The sequence below is a fragment of the Amborella trichopoda genome, chromosome 13 (assembly GCF_054954075.1).
Source record: "Amborella trichopoda isolate Santa Cruz 75 chromosome 13, AtrichopodaSantaCruz75HAP2 v2.0, whole genome shotgun sequence".
NCBI classification, from domain to species: domain Eukaryota; kingdom Viridiplantae; phylum Streptophyta; class Magnoliopsida; order Amborellales; family Amborellaceae; genus Amborella; species Amborella trichopoda.
Window position 1 is genome coordinate 5,127,499 of NC_142348.1, and position 12,395 is coordinate 5,139,893.

General features: G+C 34.9%; 1 protein-coding gene across 1 annotated transcript; it reads right to left on the minus strand.

The window, feature by feature from the left end:
• Positions 1-3,046: 3,046 nt before the first annotated feature.
• On the minus strand, positions 3,047-11,260 carry LOC18428769 (cyprosin). Its single transcript, XM_006838068.4, has 14 exons — positions 11,018-11,260; positions 10,166-10,548; positions 9,563-9,623; positions 8,856-8,950; positions 8,633-8,745; positions 8,277-8,445; positions 8,151-8,190; positions 7,978-8,042; positions 6,308-6,421; positions 5,960-6,024; positions 5,473-5,629; positions 4,858-4,977; positions 3,498-3,586; positions 3,047-3,277 (listed from the first exon to the last, which is right to left on the minus strand). Exons 2-14 carry the CDS (start codon positions 10,532-10,534, stop codon positions 3,193-3,195), a joined length of 1,542 nt encoding a protein of 513 aa, XP_006838131.1. The 5' UTR covers positions 10,535-10,548; positions 11,018-11,260; the 3' UTR covers positions 3,047-3,192.
• Between the last annotated feature and the right edge of the window lie 1,135 nt (positions 11,261-12,395).

Below are 12,395 nucleotides of genomic sequence, written 5' to 3' on the forward strand. Positions count from 1 at the left end.
AAAAAAGAAAAATAAAAGAAGAGTGGAACTATTTTCAACATTATATATATATATATATATATATATATATATATATATATATATATATATATATATATATATATATATATGATGAACCATTCATACAAATACCTCTCAAGATGGATCATGTTGAGCTGTATATAATCTAAAACTCTATAAAAATTCTTCTCCACCATATTAGTTCCCTTATACAAAAACAATTAACCTCTCCCAATTCATAATCTAATACAAAAACTACAAAAAAAAGAAAAAAAATATCATAATTAGATATAGAGATGAAATATTTTAAAAACATTATAATGCAAATAAAAGAAAATAATTAACTAAGATCTTTAGAAAACATTATAATGCAAAAAAACTAAAAAAATGGTTAATTTAAGTACAAAGTACCCAAAAATTGTCTAGAATAATCAGGATCTCCTCCCACCCAAAAAAAAAAAAATGAAGTCTTTCTTACCTTGTTATATCTTTAGTTACTCATATGGGATTTTCATTTATTACATCTTAGCCTAATTTTATACAAAAATAAACATGGGAAAATATCATTAAGGGGTCAAAACAAGTTACAAAATCATTAAGGGTTGTCAAAAGATCCCAATTAGTAGAAAGTTTAACTTTTTGTTTCCTTTTAACTTAGGTACCTCAAAATATCGTAAACAATACCCAAATTCCGCTTGTTTAGGACTGAGAACCTAAATGCATAATGGATTTTAGAACTTTCACCCATCATGAACAAGTAATGGTACTCCTGTATTTGGATGGGGGCCTCTTATCTAGGTTAAAGTACAAAAGGTTTACAACCCTAAATAAAATTAATGTGAATATTTTGAAGATATTTTTTTGAGGAGATACGTGAGTAAAATGAAAAATTAAACTATATGATCGCTAACTAAGATGTTTTGACCCTGTTTTGTGATTTTATAAAAGGTTACAATCAATTAAAAGAAATTTACTCAAAAAAATAAAAATTGTGGACCAAATTCTTAATTTAAGTCGATGTTAACTACATTATGACCAAATTGTCCAAGATAAATTGTTTTTTAATTTCATATCATATTCCTATATTGAGTATTGTTTGAATCTTTGGTAGGGATCATATTTTCATACAATTTCTCAAGGCCGATAATCTCTAGAAACGAAGAAAAAAGTTATATGAGGTGCCTATCTCTCATTTGGATGTGAAAAATATATTTTTTCATGGACATTTGAAGAGACAATATGTATGTGACCTCTTATCGGGTATTGTTATGACAAGTCCATAGTCGATCATTTAAAGAAATCCTTGTATCACTTAAAACAATATCCAAGTGCTGGTTTCAACAAGTGAATTTGGATGCTGGGTTCACATAAAGTGTTTATGACTATTTGCTATTTACCCAATATTAGTTTATCATGGATAACAATTCTTCTCATAAATGTTGGTAATATCCTTATCACAAGAAACAACAATGACAATATACAACATTTAAAATAACTTCTCAGTTACTCATTTAAAATGAAAGATATGAGTCCGTTGACTTACCTTCTTAGCTTAGAGATTTATTACTCCACTAATGAATATATAGTTAACCAAAAGAAATACACCAAAAAATTGATCAAATTAGCCAATTTAGTTGATGATAAACGGGTGGATATACTAATGGAGGTGAATCTAAAATATAGAAAGAATGATGAGGATAGAATTTTAGATCTTATCTCACTATGACTCGTTCTGATACCTCACTATGACTCGTTCTGATAAATCAGATGCAATGCAGGTAGTTATTCACCCCTCGATTGTCCACCGTATCATTCGGTATCTGCAGAGTACACGCTATAGAGGATTGTTCTCCTCTAACTCTTCTATCCCGATGTTGGTATCTGCCGAGTACGTGCCATAGAGGATTGTTCTTCTCGTCTAACTCTTCTATCCAGGTGTTGAAATCTTTTGCAGAAGCTCAATACTCATCAACTTGCAATGAAATCACTTGATTGAGAGGTCTCTTACATGACCTAAATATTATTCATCGATCTTCTATGCCATTATAGGCTAACAATATGAATGCCATACAAATTGCCTCTAATCTAGTGTTCCATGAACGCACACAGCATATCGATATAGATTGTAATTTCATTTGTGAAAAATTTCTGACTGAAAAAGTTACACTCCCACACATAGCATCACAAATACACATTGCATCACAAACCACACATTGCATCACAAATTAAAGCTTGCTGATTTTTAAACCAAGATTCATGCTCATCTTGACCATCTCATTGACAAATTGATATTTAAACCAAAATACATGCTCATCTTGACTACCTCGTTAACAAATTGATGTTCAACCGACCTAAATTTGAGAAAGAGTATAGAGATCATTAAAAATCTTATATTTATTTTGTGTATCATGTCATACGTAGAAAGTGATGTACGAGTTAGTGCATTTTCTTGTCATGTAAGTTTAACTTTCTTAAATATATATCCACCGAGTGTTATCACGTAGTGAGACCCTCAAAACATGCGTCCATATTTCGTAGGGTGGATGTAAAAATTTCCTGTCCAACATCGCACCGAAAACCATTTCTGGCTCCTCGAACGTAGATACGATTCTCTCATATCAGCTCAGCTCCGCTCCGCTCCGCTCCCAACTTTGATACGAAGACATTCGCTACCAGGCTCTTCTCCATAAACGGTCATTTACAAAATCAGCTCCCATAAAGAGGAATTTTTTCCAAGGTTTTTTACACTGCGAATCTGCGTTAACCTCTCATAAAAGGTAAGGAAGCTCCCTCAAAGAGGAGTTTTTTAAACACTGCGATCCAGTTTTATGATCTGGTTCAGCACATCGGCGATCTGATTGCTGAACCGTCAGATAATCATCTAGAAGGGGGGATCGGCCGGTTCTTGGTATTTAACGGAACCTGTTCCCTCAATGATTCCCGATCTGGATCGGATTAGCATTTTTTAAAACCTACGGTTTTTCAAATGCAAAAAATGAGCTTGTATGCAACCTTTTATCCGCAACAAATGTTTGGCCAATAAACGTTTATCAAGAAACATGGTTTCATTTTAGAAGCATCAAGCATATCATCTGTGTGGACATACACATATACACATCATAACATTAAAGACCGTGATTAATCTATTGATTAACTAGAAGAAGCAAACGGTTTTGTTTGTGGGATTCTCGTTTAGGCAGCTTTTGCAAATCCGACTCGCAAGTTGCCGTAGTCGAACACGGTGTGGTAAACCCCCAGGACAACATCTCCAAGAATCCTGCAATAGCCAAGCACACATCAGATGAGAAGGCCTCCTTTTCCGTAAGTAGCTGATTTTGTTCGAGTAAAATGAGGCTTCAATTTTTAAAACTCATTGCACAATCACATGAAACCAAATATACTTTCATAAGCATGATAAGAGAGGAGAGAAAAACAGGATCATCGGAGAAAAACAGTATCGATGACTATAGATTTCTAGGCTCAAAACTAGTACATACCAGAGAGGACCACGAGGAGGGGCCACATCCAAGGCCGAGAATCCACTAATGCATTGAGCAGCAGCACCCTCACCCACCTTGAGGATATACTGAAACCAACCATAAAACACAGTGAGAAAAATAAAAAAATAAAAATTGAAGAAGTTCGCAATAGTTACTGATTCTTATTAATGACAAGTGAAGGGTTGACACCTTAAATGCATGCATGCATCAAAACTCCTCTTGAGAAAATTTGTAGAACACAAACAATGGCAGTCTTACAACCAAAACTCCTTTTGAGAAAATTTGTAGAACACAACAATAGCAGTCTTACAACCAAATAATACGTACATGTCCTTGAGACACTTAAAAAAGGTATATATATATATATATATATATATATATATATATATATATATATATATATATATATATATATAATGCAATTGTAAGGTCGCACCTTGATATTATACAAATTACATAAAAAAAGCACATTAAAAATCATTAAAATGAAACAAACCGATGGAATAAATAGAGACAAAAGAGGACCACAAAAGTTTTCCTCCAATGCTTGCAGACCAAAAACCAACATTTAAGGCAATTTTATGCAACTACTCTATTTGCTTTCAATCCTTGTACTACATTAATCACATTTTCCCTTTCCTGAATTCCATAATTTAATTTTCTTACTCAACTACTATTCTTGCTCATTTACTATTGCTCCTCTGATTGCAATCGATCAAGCATACAATATACAAAACATCAACATTTTGCAAGCTTTACTCAACCAGCATGCCCCAAACATACAATGACATTGACCAAAACTTAAAAACCTATAAGAAACTGTGACTAGTATCTCACTTCTTATGATCCATAAACAACACATTAAATTCCATATTACAAAAAAGAGAGCAAAGAGTGGCAACAGAATACAAATTACTGGCAGAAGCATGCACGTATTCATCCTCCAGAAATTCCATATTACAAAAACAAAAACCCAAAAAAAATAAGGAAAAAGAATATAAGAAAAATGATGTTCCCCAAATCTAGAAGTTTTTATCATCAGTTGCTTTGTATTGAACAATATTTCTATCATAACTCGAAGCACATTCTATATTTTCTAAAACAAGTCTCCAAATTCACATTCTAGATTTTCTAAAATATGTCTCCAATTCTATCTAAAAGATCAAAGACATGGCGGAATTTTAAGTTGACAAAAACAAAATCTCACAAGTTAACCTTCATTCTTGTTTTTCTCGAAGAAACCTCTGCTCCTTTTTCGTTTTCACATTTGGGTTCTTATGGAAAACTACCTTCCATTTCCAAGAACATGATACACATGAAAGGATGGATAAATTAGTCACAGTAACATCGAGCTTACCTGCTGTGGTGTAAGCTCAAAAGCTTTACCACCAATAGTGAAGGCAACATTTGGCATAGACGACAGCTTATTACAGTCAACAGCTGACTGACCCATGGGACTAGGTAACCGCTCACAGAGCTGCAACACACACACAATCCATAAGCTATCACATGCCTTCCTATTTGCAGAACAATATAAAGGTAAAGTGTATGACAACTGAATTGGAGTATGGTTAAACCGAAATCCACTGGATCATTGCCCTCATCTGAAATGATGAAGGATGTTAGAGAGTTGGCACAATCATTATGGGTCATGCTCTTCTGAATTCTAATGGTTCCCATTGTGCACACTTCCTAAAATTAAATAAATGAACTCCAATGGAGTAGTACTATAAAGCATAATCTGCCGCCTTTTCCTGGTGATGAATGAATGAATGGTGGAAATTAACTATACTTGGTGATTGTCATAATGATCCCCACTAGCTCTTTTTTTTTCCCCCTCTTGATATGTTGAATGATCACAGCTGGCATTAATCTCCACAACTCATTCACTGGAATGGACATTGGATGCCCCTTCTGAGTAAGGTCCATCATACTCCATTGGACTATAATATGCAAACCCATAACACATTACCTCGTTGATATAATTCATTATACGATCCTGTGTCATGTTCTGCTTAAGCTGATTCTGGATCCAGACAACAGCCATCTCACAAGCAGAGCACATAGAATCAGTCTTCAGTGATGACTTCCCTCCATTCTTCATATCAACCACACTCTCAATGCCCATGCTGCACAAATCCATAAGCAAGATATTAATACAGCTCACCAGAGTCCATTAGCTATAAAATTATTATAGAAGAAAAAGGCACAAAATTTGACATGGATATATAGAGGAATGTATGCTATAACCGCACTCGCTACGGCATAGTAGTCCTTAATATCCATTTCAATGGACAGTAGAGGAGAAGAAAGTGGGACAACCATTGGGGTCATGTCCTGTTCTGGTGAATCCATTTCTCTCTCCATCACCGTCCATCACTTCAATGAATGAAAAACGGAATATGGACTTACTTGTTCTACAGATTATAGTATACTTTCCCACAATAAAAAGCCCTTACCCAACACTGTGAGAGCCATCAAATTCACATAAACCAATCTGGGAGCAGATCTTCTGAGGTTGCGCCTACACAAATGAGGGAAAACCATCAAAGAGTGGGAGAAGTTCAATTAACATGTATTGCGGAAGAATCATGAGTATTAAGCAGCACTTCATTAAAAAAAGTTCAAATGTGAGTAAATGAACAAAACCCAACTTCTATTATCTAGATGGAAATTGTGTATGCATACCAACATGTATAATGCGAAAATCATGAGTATTAAATAGCACCTTATTAATAAAGTTCAAATGTGAGCAAATCAGCAAAACACCAACTTCTATTATCTAAATAGAAATTGCATATAGTTACCTCCGCCAATAACAGTTGCATTATCTTGTCTCCATACTGTTGAACCACAGCTTTGCACTCCTGGCTGACAACTCCAGCTGCTCCAATTTTATGGTTGATTTCCGTGATAATAGGCTGAAGAATATAAGTGATATAAAAATTAGGAAAGCCACAGCTCTCTAAACTCTCTAAACAAGATAAAGCACCAATGTCGCACCAACCCCCGATGATGTGCTAAAAGCAATGTTTTTTTACTTGGCTCGGCAACTGAACTCAGCTACCTACCTGGCCAAGTTACTCGGGTGAGTCTGAGTCAACTTGCCCAAAGTTCCAACTGACCTCGAAGAAAGGCAAAAAGAAAAAAAAGTGATTTATAACAAAAAATAAAAACCCATAAAATTCTGTTAAATCTGAAAAAAGGAAAGAAAATGACAAACAGTAAAAGATGTACACAACAGATTACAAAAAGTTTTCAAAAATAATAAAAAAAATGAAACTGTTTAAAAGTTCATTTACTCAGAAAAATAAGAAAATATAGAGCAAACAGAAAGATCTTTAAAAAATATAGAAATCTAAAAATTACAAAAAATAAATAAATATAAATCACCCGGAGTTCCTCTTTTCTTTTCTTTTCTTTTTTTCTCTTTTTTTTTTTTTCTCTTTTTTTTTTTTGGGAGGGTAAGGGGGGTGTGAGGGGGGACCCAGGCCATGCAACCTGCCACACAGAGTTACTCGGGCAAGTTGGGTAGAACATTGGTCAAATATAATTTTCAGTAACTAACTAAGACAAACTAATAACTAGCATAGCAAAAAGATAAAAGCAGTATGGTTGAGGGCCCCAAGTATAAGTTAACAAAGACGAGCTCAATACCATTGCCAGGAAGAGGTAAAGTTCATACAATAATAACAAGATAAACACCAATACAGAACCAAACCGGAGTGCAATGTGGAGAATTTCAACTTCACATATACAAAGGTGTTGTTTGCATGACTAAGAGAAAGAACCAAGTAAACATAATATAACAAGGCTCGCCCACCCAAAAACTAAAGAAACATATAGAGTACTCGATGAGATTGTGCTGGTGGTCAACATGGTATGTTTTGCCATATCTCATTGGAGGAGACATCTAAATTCTAGTCAGAAAGGGGTCCCTCCCTCTTTTCATCTTTTATTGCAAATAAAAACATGCATTAGAGCACCACACCTAATGTATTAACAATGTTACGATGTGGCATTCCCAAACCAAGCATAAGCAAATTTTGCACTAAGCCAACTTATTTTCGCTGCGGAACTATTTTTACAGTGATTATTTAAATTATGTTCTTGCAAGATTGTATTATTTCTTAACTAATGCACTAGCAGACAAGTATAATTTTATTAAGAGAGAGGCATACATCTTTGTCCCCAATACCACAATGGACAATCAAGTAAACTATAAACAATAAAAGAAACATAGACATGCTCAAGTCTATTTTATCCTCTAGAAAGTCTAGTAAAACAATAAAATGATACTTCTTAGGACACTACATTCTGTTGCGAACTTTCAATATTTTGTTCTCCTAAAACAATTCATAAATAGACAATATATTTAAGTCAATCAAACGATGACAAATCAAACAAAAATAGAAGTATGAAAACGGAATCCATCTCAATAGTTTTATTAACATGGTTAATCTAATAAAATACTTACAGTTGGTCCGGCAATCAAGGAAGTTCCAGTGTCTGCAATTGCTGCACAACCGTTGGCACAGAAACCTGAAACAAAGACTCTGTTGCATTAGACCGCAATTAAATGTGTAATAGAAGTGTATAAGTTAGAGTTTGAGAAAAGAGAAATGCTTGTTTAGACAGAGAAACATGTACCAGTTGATTTGCCACCAATGAGAAAATCACCCATGTCAAACTGAAACATAAGAACCAAACAAAAATCAACATCCGACAAAAACATAATACCTGTATCTGAAACACAAAAATAATCACTGAAATGACCTGCCAGTAGCCTTTTTGTGTCACAGGAACATAGGTGTGCTCTCCTATGAAGTGGTTAGGATCAACACCTCCAAACACAATCTCTCCACCCTCTTCATCCTGGGCATTTCGGTTAAACCAGAAAGAGAAGATGGGTTCTTTCACAAGCCCTTTTTTAACCATGTTATACCTATAATCATCATCCATAAATCAGTTTCAGAACCTAAGAAATCAAACATTTGATTGCCAATTTTCAATGGTTGCTGATCTGATTAAAAACCGCCGAAAAGAAGCAGGTAACCCATCAAATGAAGAACTTATAAGAGAATTTTCTTTTAAGGTTGCTAGAAATAGCATATTTTAAAGGTGAAGCATACCATACGGGTACAACATTCCCGACAGAGATCGACTGAAATCCAAGTCCAAGTATTCCATCAAACTTGGCTACCAAAAAGGTAATACTCGGTTCTTTTGTAGCTTCAATGAAAACCTAAGAAACAGTATCACACAAAAAATGTGAAATCACCTCATGTGGTATTGCAGAAATAAATGACTCTGGATATCCAAACACCGACAAATAAATTTAATACATCAACAGACCTGATCTTTCACGACAAGATCACCAACTTGAACATGGTCCTGGCTCAAGTAGCCAGAAACTGACCCAGTCCCATAGTGTATCTCACAGGATTTTCCTACACAAGGGAGAGTAAACAATTAGTTCAGCACTCCAAAAACTCACAGGGTAAAAATAAAATACATCAATGAGACGATGCCATTGAAATTCTAACATGTCACGAAAATAGAAAAAATGCTAGCATCCAGATGCAAATCTCAAGTAACAATTGCACAGATATAATAGACACAACCCTGAAATAAGATGTCAACTACAACATTTAGGATGACACTTGCATCTTCCAACACAAAGACAAAAGAAAGGTACCAGATCATTAAGCTGGAAGATAAGATAATTCTAAAGAAACACTAGAACTACCGTTCTCACTGGCAACACCAAATTGTTAAGCTCATGAAAACAGTTCAAATAATATATAAGTGAGGCTCATCAAACAAAACTTGGTCGTGAGCATATAGAATCGACAGAGAGTTGAAAACAAGCTTGATTACAAGCATGTAGAATTGAAAGTCAGCTATAGCCAAACTTCCTAAAGCAAAGCCTTAGGACGACCTCTAGAGTATATAAACTAGAGTATTTATATACTGTTACAAAACATGAAAGACATTCTGAATGCATAACGCATGACAAAAGTAGAGAAGCAAGGAAGAAATCAGAGGGTAAATAAACATACCATTCTCCTTATAAGAACTTGATTTGGAAGCCTTGTATTTGGAATGAAAATAGCAAGCCACCTGATATCAAATGAAGAAACCCAATAACTTCAACTTAAAAAAATCTGAACATATCAGTTCTCACAAAAAACCACAAAATCATTCCCCAAATATAGCCCTAATAGAATAAATGTTTAGTATTCAAAATCTCATCCAAAGAAATTGTTAGTCTTCAAAATCTCATCTAAAGAAATTTTTAAGTCTCCAAAATCTCAGCCGAACTAATTAACAAAAAAATCCATGAAACTAAAGCTTTCTGGAATGTCACCATCTTCCAAAGACTTCCATAAGCACAATGAAAATGTCAAAAGAATATCCCTATCTTCCTAAAATTAATCCTTATCCAAACTAAAATTGAACAAAAAGAAAGAAAACGATAGCTCTCCATTACGTCCTCATCTTCCTATGACTTCCGTTAAATTGCAGACTCAGGAGAAATTGAATAATTTCAAAGAAAATTCAATGAAAAATCCAAGCTTGAAAACTTATCAAACAGAAAAAACAGATTGAAAACTATCCAAAAAAATAAACATAAAAATCAAAGCTTGGGGACACTGACTCACCGAGAAATAGCACTTCGATGAAGGAACCCACAAATTAGAACTTCCTGTGTCAAAAATCACAGTGAAGGTTTGGGGAGGTGACCCAACTCCGATTTCTCCATAGTACTGAGCATCCATGTAATTCTTGAGAGAAATAATGTCTTCATCAGAGTTGAGCGTGTTGCCCCTAAGGCCACAAAATTTGCGAGGTTGAGTTTTTGAAGCCTTGCCATCTCCTGCTGCTATGCGAGAAGCAAGCAAACTATTGGGGTCCAAACTCTTCTTCTTCAAGCCAATTCTAACCAGGCCATTACCGGAAGAAGCCAGGGCTAGGGAAGCGAGCGAAGCCCATAGTATCAGACAGACCAGAAGAACCACTTTTTGACCCATGTTGAGGTTTTTGCCTGCAAAAATCCATGTTGTGGATCCTTGAATTAGATAGAAATAAAGAAATCACAAAGACCCAAAAAAACAGCTTTTTTTTTTCTTTCATATTTAGTTTTCATGGCGGAAAAAATTCAATTTACAACCATAGATTGTAGTCAATAGGCTGGTATAAAAAAAACTTGATGGATTTGAGATACAGCAAAACCAGAGGGAGGGGAAGAGAGAAAGAAAGAGAGAGAGAGAGAGAGAGGAGGAGAAAACCCATGAGGAAATGTGGACGCAATAAAGGATCAATAAAACCAGAGAGAGAAACCTGTAAATACAAACAAAACCAAAAACCCAGAAAGGAATAGAAATTCAATAGAAAAATGAAAAGCAAATTTTAATCAAAATAAGAGATCAAAACCAGAGAGAGACAAAAACAGAAAAGAAAAGCAAAGGAAGAGATCAAAAAAGAAGAATACAGAGACATGAAAAATAACAAACCTGTAGAGAAGAAGAGATGATAGCAAGCAGAGAGGAAGCAGGACCTGACTTTTATATATATATATGAGAGAGAGATAGTAAGAGAGAAAGGAGAGAGATAATTGTTACATAAGAGAGAGATGGAGATAGAGAGGAGAGAGATAATGGTTACATGGGAGAGAGATAGAGAGAGATGAGCGTTTTAAGAGAGAAGAAAAGGGACGAGAGAGAGAGAGAGAGTAGGCTTTTCCGAAAGCGATATACAAGAAACCTCGTAGAGGGCGGGCAACTACCATTCATGGGGCATCTAACTTTCGTTAACTTAACCTTGGTTAGGATCTTAGCAAAAGGAGGATTAGTAGCCGTCGATCTGGTCATCAACGGTCAGATGCTCATCGCAGAAACTTCGGAGACAAATAGGGGAGGGTTGTTAAGGAACTTAGAGTGAGAAAGAGAGTGGGTAGAGAGAGAAAGAGAAGGTGATTGCGTTGTAATGTGAGAGAGAGAGAGAGAGAGAGAGAGAGAGAATGAGAATCCTCGGGTTTGTAGGTAGAAGACGAACCCATCCTTAGGCGATGCGTTACAACCACTTAAAAGCTACGTGCCCAACACGTGATGCTCCCCTCTCTCTCTTCCCTCTCTCTCCTCTTTCTTTTCTCTCTTCCCTCTCCGTCCTCTTTCTTTTCTCTCTCTCTCCCTCTCCCTCTCCCTCTCCCACTCTTCCCTATGTTCTCGGGCTCTCACCAACTCGCTCACAGCCGCTTTTGTATCCCAAAAATCAAATCGGACCGGTTAAATGGATTAAAAATATGAAAATATAAAAATAAGTATTAATAGCAAAAACAATTTCCAATCTTTACCATAGCGGTGAAAAACAAGAAAAAAAATGTATTACGAATAAAATTTTTTATTTTTTTAGGATTTTATATCATTTTTTTTTAAAAATAAAAATATCAACGATCATCGAAACTAATCAGTTCCGATCTAACCTGACGATTATTCCGATCTAACTTGACGATTATCAGTTAGACTACCGGATTTTTTCTTCAATGCCATTGACCCAACCCCTCTCTCATTCAATGTTTGATTACTCGGTCGAGTCCCGAGTACTTGGGTCCTGTCGGGGTCGAGTTTTACCAAGTTGAGTGTCTCATTTGGAGATATTAAAAAAAATTAAAAAATTTAAAAAATTATAAAATAAAAAATTTATTTATGATATATTTTTTATATTTCTATTTAAGATTGGAAAGTATTTTTGGCTATAAATATTAACTTTTACGTTTTTCTCACTTTTTTAGATTGTTTCAAAAATACACTAAATCACAAGTTTATTTTTAAAATTTTATTTTTTACTACGTATTTAACTTTATTTTGATATGGTTTGCTTAATATTACTTTA

Bases quoted from the DNA above. Each gene is read 5' to 3' on its own strand.
- LOC18428769 (XM_006838068.4), bottom strand. From the start codon at position 10,534: ATGGGTCAAAAAGTGGTTCTTCTGGTCTGTCTGATACTATGGGCTTCG. The intron at 8,951-9,562 runs GTATGTTTATTT...TCCCTTGTGTAG, and splicing joins AAGTTCTTATAAGGAGAATG to GAAAATCCTGTGAGATACAC. The intron at 3,587-4,857 runs GTAAGCTCGATG...GGTTGGTTTCAG, and splicing joins TTGAGCTTACACCACAGCAG to TATATCCTCAAGGTGGGTGA.